General features: G+C 34.3%; 1 protein-coding gene across 1 annotated transcript; it reads left to right on the plus strand.

The window, feature by feature from the left end:
• The first annotated feature begins 2923 nt into the window (after positions 1-2923).
• On the plus strand, positions 2924-3742 carry LOC111622354. Its single transcript, XM_023364713.1, has one exon. It carries the CDS (start codon positions 2924-2926, stop codon positions 3740-3742), a length of 819 nt encoding a protein of 272 aa, XP_023220481.1.
• Positions 3743-6000: the final 2258 nt, after the last annotated feature.

A 6000-nucleotide genomic window follows, 5' to 3' on the forward strand; every position in this document is an offset into this window, starting at 1 on the left:
GAAATTGGAACATTTAGAACAAATTTAAAGTATTTAATTTTGTTGTTTNAAAGCTTCCAGAAATAAAATCTTAAGGCTGTCAAAATCATTGTTCGGCAATTAATGACAATCCTTTTCCATTTCGATATTTAATTTCGTCGCCATTACGGTTTAAAATACGAACAAATCCATATTTAGAAAATTTATAGCGAATTAAAAATTCGTCTTCGGAATAGATTTTTAAGGAATTATTTCGACATCTAATTACTGTCGAAATGAATAACTTTAAATATTTTATTATTAATATTACATTTTTCATATCTGTAAACAGATTTCTGTAATTATTAAAATTGTCTCATTTGTTTAACTTGTTTGTAATCGCTGTCTACATTGTGGCAGGCGAGAAACTCCGTCTCTGCCATGAAATTTTTCTCAACAGCAGTCTACCCGATCTATAAACAGCCGTCGGTCTCTAAACGTTGTCTCTGCAATCGGCTGTTACTAAGTGTACGGAAAAAGTACAGGTGATTTAATAAAGAAAATTTGTATTTTTTAAACTAACTCTCATTATTGTGTCAATTTAACACCAGTTTAATGAGTAATGTCCAAGTAAACAATTAAAAATAAATCATAAACGAATTCGATAAACGTTTTAACGATTTCAAAGAATTACAAGAAATTTTTTCTCTTTTCATTGGACCTTTTTCCTTTAAAGTTGAAAATTCTCCGACTTGGATAAAACTGGAATTGATTTCCAGAATGATTCGGTTTTAAAAGACAAATATCGAGAAGTAGGAGCGCCCAAAATATATTCCTACTAGCAGACCCCGCCACGCGTTGTTGTGGCTCAAAATGTATCTATTATAAATGTATAACACTTCCCCGTGGGGGGAAATTTTTCTAAAAATTTCTTCTTAGTGTACATTCTGTCGACGTACCCTATTAAAACGCGATCAAAAACGCAAAAAACCGCATCTTAAATAGTATAAATAGAAGCAGAGTTCTTTACTGTAAGCGTTAATCCTGTCCGTCTCCCCCCAGTGCGAGAAATTTCGACACGTATGTTATATAAAAACACGTGCGCATTCGAATGCAGCGTTGTGTCAAAATTTAAAAGGAATCGGTAGGAACAAACGAACATTACATTTTTATTTATATAGATAGATAGAAGATGATCCGCTTTAGTTCATTTTTACAGAAAAGCGTAATGCCTCACAGAAAAGCAAACTTAGGGCGTCGTACTCGTAGCGCCATCTGTTAGACATAAAAGCGTTAACCTAGATTATATACTGTATTTTAATTTATATGAATGTTTAACGGAATAATATAAAGCCTATGTCCACCCTGAAGTTCCATTCTAAATATTGGTGAAAGAATTTTTGAAATCGGATAAGTAGTTTCGGAGATTTCCCGCTACATCCAAACTTACTTACAAACATTACTTCTTTATAATAATGTATTAGTATAGATTTAAGTGATCAATACCCGGAAATTAAAAAGTTTGCTGCACAAATTTTATGCCTTTTTGGGAGTACGTACTTATGTTGAGCAATTATTTTCGCGGATGAAATTAAATAAAACGGCTTACAAATTAAGATTAACTCAATGCAAAAAATTATGGTAGACTGTCTCACAGTGAGACAGTCGACCATAATTTTTTGCATTACAAAGACGTTTTTGCATTGAAATCTAACATACAGCAATTCAATTATATTGTGATAAACATCTATCTGCCATAACAAAGATTGTTTGTTCTCAGTTTTTCGATCCAGATATTGGAAAACTAGTAGGAGGAAGAAATCGCTGGCAAGTTTCAGGAGAAAACAATTAATTTTAGTTTATAAATATGTACATTAAATAAAGTAAATGTTTAAATAAAAGCAATACTATAGCAATTATATATTGTCGAGTTAAATTCACTGAACTGTATAATGTGTTTTAATTGCCCTATTTATATTCTTGCATTCTTACTTCAAATTATAGTTTTAAGAAAATTTGTAAATATAATGAGGACCGCGTGAATCTTACCAGTCGTGTTAAATGGCCCGTTGTTTAAATAAGTTTGATACACCCGACGTAAGTGATTGTAAAACCGAATTTATCTCCACAAGCGAAAACAAAAATACTTGTCAGTTATCAAAAATTTGGAATTTGTTATGTAAACAGTTTAATTTCATATTGCTATAGTTGAGGAATTTGGTGTTGTAGTTTCGTTTTTACTTTCCTGACTGTTTTATATAACAGAAAGAAAGTATGGAGATCGGTCAAAAATGACCTTCTCCAAGATTTTTACGTTTTTGGACTAGGAGGATATTGAAACGTCGAGAAATGCAAAAGATTTGCGGGTTTTTGCTGTATGTATGGACGTGAGGGGCACGATTTCATTAATCCTATTTGAAGCTTTATAACTCCTGCACCTTTTGTCGAAATCTTCTGAAATTTTGCAGGCAAGTTTATTAGGAGGATTGGTGTTAAAGTGGGTCGTACGAAGCTCCAGTAGGGCCAGAATTAATGACGATTTTAATTTTGTAATTAACATTCACAATTTTTTTTATATATAAAATCCATCCCTACTCTGAAAATTAAGCTTCGTTTGGTCCCCCAAATTTTAAAAGCACGAGAGTCAATAAATTTTAAAGTACTAATTGCCATTAAATTTATTTTTGCAACGAAATACGGTATTTTATTACTTCCATTATCCTTTAAACTATCATTATCCTGAGATTTTGCGAGAAGTACGTTTTGAGATCGGAGCAAAGGAAAACAGACCAGAGTAACTGAATTTCCAGTTGAAATCCGATGTACTGTACAGTACGTAGGAATGTCATTTTTGTTTTTTTCAAGTTTTTTAAAGAAATTGCTGTCGAAGAGACTATCCGACTTTTTTTGGAGCGTGTTATAACGTACTGTTTTTTTCTTTTCTAGGTAAGTCTTGTTTATAAATATGTCCCAGGCTCGGAAGTGGAAGACATTTTCTCCAACCGTTCCGGAAAGAGCAACAGCTAGGTTTAGGGGTGAGACTTCTGCTGGTGAAGAGGATATTGCGAATTTATTACAGGATTCAAATTTTGATGTGGCAGAGGGAGTTAGGCTTCTATTGCGATTGCGTGTCTCGTTGAATGGTAAGGTTGATGAATTTATTAGAAGACTGGATCACTTGACAGAGTGGCTCAAGAATGTAGATGAGGCGTTGATTGATTTCGAGGTGAGGTTGGGGGAGGTTGAGGCAAAGGTTGGAGGGGATGTGGTCGGTGTCGGACATTCGGGGGATATGGATAAAATTTTTACGAAATTGTCCTTTTTTGAGAGGGAACTGGATGCGATGGACAATCAGAGAAGGATGAACAATGTTGTTATTCATGGATTGGAAGAGAGGAAAGAGGAGTCGTCTCTGGAAATATTTGATACTGTTAGTTCTTTTGCGGTTAATACTTTGAATTTATCCGCGTTACATTTTGTAAATGTGCATCGGATTGGGAAGAGAATTGGAGATAAACCTAGACCAGTGATTTGTCAATTTGGGTCTTTTAGTGATAAATTAAAATTTAAAAAGGCTGTATTTGAAAACCGGAATCTTAATGTTGCTGTGTATGATGATTTTTCTAAACGTTTAAGGGATATTAGATACAACCTAAGGATTTTTGGAAAGAAAAAAAGGGAGGAAGGAGCAAGGAATGTTCGGTTAAGCTATGATAAGTTATTGGTAGATGGAGTTCGGTATAAATATGATGAAGTATCGGCCAAGGTGGTGCCGATTTCATAGCAACTACCAATGACTTCTGTGTTTTCTATTATGGCGTGGAATTGTGCTGGGATTGGTAATAAACCGCGGTCCTTCTGGAGTTATTTATTGAAGTATGACGTGGTTTTTTTTATCGGAAACATGGTTCGTTAAAGGTAGGAGTAGATGTTATTGGGAGGAATTAAGAGAATATCATTGTATTGTTGGTGATGCTTTGAGGGTTCACAATAGAGGTAGACCTATGGCTGGTTGGTTGCTTTGCATTAAATCTTCTTTGAAATTTAGCATTATTTATAGAGATAGTTATATTATACTGATTAACATTTTGTTACCGTTAGGAGAGTTTAATATTTGTTTTGTTTATATACAGGAACAAAGATGGCAAGAAATTTTTGATGTATTGTCCAGGTTTGAGATCGACGATTCTAATTGGATTTGGTTGGGTGATTTCAATGCACGGATTGGTGATCATAATATAATTTCGACAAGTATAAGTGATAGCAGAGGTATTACTGTTAATAAGAGAAGTAGAGCTTCCAAGGATGTAAATATGAATGTGAGAGGAGGAAAAGTTCTGGAGTATTGTGCGGATAATGGTTTAATAATTCGAAATGGTCGAGCTTCGGGTGATGAAGCGGGAGAGTTTACCTTTGTTTCTAACCGAGGATCCTCGGTAATTGACTTGGGAATAGTTACTCCTTCTGTGTGGAATTGTATTAAATGCTTTAGAGTAGAGAGTTGTTTTTGGTCTGATCACTGCCCAATAGTACTTTATTTGGAAGATTGTACTACAGATTCTTTGGGTGGTTCTGGTACTTGTTATCAGAGGATTTTCTGGGATATGGATCAGTTGGAGTCGTTGTCCGCTGGTTTGAGGTGCTGCTTGGAACAGACCCCTAATTTATCTTTGTTGGAGCTCAGTAAGGTGATATTGGATTTGGCTAAAGTGAAAGGATTGACTCAAAGGAAAAAGACTATGGTTGGAATTGATGATTGGTTTGACTTGGATTGTCGACTAATGATTAGAGCTAGAAACAGAGCTTGGTTAGAGTTTTAAAAAAATGGTTTGGCGGCTCAGAGGAAAGTTTTTGTATTGTACCGGAGCTTGGTAAAGAAATTATGTTTAGCAAAAAAGAGAGAATTTTGTAAAAGGTTACAAAGTGTTAAAAGCTTTTTTAAAAATAATAGATTATTTTGGAATTTATGTAGAGCAAGAGGAAATTGTGTTAGGGTAAATATTAGTTTACTTGATTTGTTTGGTTATTTTTTCTCCCTTTATGGCTCTGAGAGTCCATATAATGTTGATTTAGTGGTTTTTAATGATTGCGTGACTTGGTCGAACAAAATATTGGATTCTTATATTTCGGAGGAGGAATTAAGAATTGTTTTAAGTAAGTCGAGTGTTGGTGGTGCTCCGGGAATAGATGGTATTCCTACTGAATTTTGGAAAATTAATAGTGCTTTTTTTGTTTATTAGATAATTTTAATAAGGTTTTGAGAACTGGTGTTGTTCCAGATGAATGGAAGAGTTCTTTATTGGTTCCAGTGCCTAAGGGTGGCTCAAGATCAGTATTTACAAATTATAGAGGTATCTCGTTGTTATGCTGTGTCTCTAAGATTTTTTGTAGAGTTTTGTATTATCGGTTAATAAGTTGGTTGAGTATGAGAGATATTTTATCAGAGAGTCAGGCTGGCTTTCGTACAGGCTACTCGACTGTTGATAACATTTTTATTCTGTATACTGTTATTGCTAAGACATTAAACAGGAAACGGCGTAAGGTTTATGCTTNTATTATTAGAAATAAAATTTGCTTGCATTAATTTATTTATACAGTGGTACCTCAGGTTACGAACGCCCCACCATACGAAATTTTCAGGATACGACTTGTATTTTTCAGATGTAATAGATCTCCTTTTTTCATACAGAAAAGATAACTTTATATTTCCGAAATTACTTGGTCTTCCTCGTTGTGGTGACAAATCGATAATTTTAAATTCAGCATCTCGTTCTATCGAAGTTTTGTAGAACATTTTGTATGGTGCATCCCATGAGATTTGAACTAATTAGTTTATTGTATAGTTGTGTACGTTCGTAATTATTTCAATACTTCTTGTTTTACTTATTTATAAGATGTAATCGCTTTACAAACTGATACCCCGAATTTTTTTCTTGTTTTGATAAGCATCCTCCGCATCGTTTTGCAATGGCGGGCATTCGAACCGACCAACAAATCGTGCCGCCAAACTAACCCGTTACAGACAGTGTCTTCTCTGACCTG

The sequence above is a fragment of the Centruroides sculpturatus genome, unplaced genomic scaffold (assembly GCF_000671375.1).
Source record: "Centruroides sculpturatus isolate CEXI.00-Female unplaced genomic scaffold, Cexi_2.0 scaffold7, whole genome shotgun sequence".
NCBI lineage: Eukaryota > Metazoa > Arthropoda > Arachnida > Scorpiones > Buthidae > Centruroides > Centruroides sculpturatus.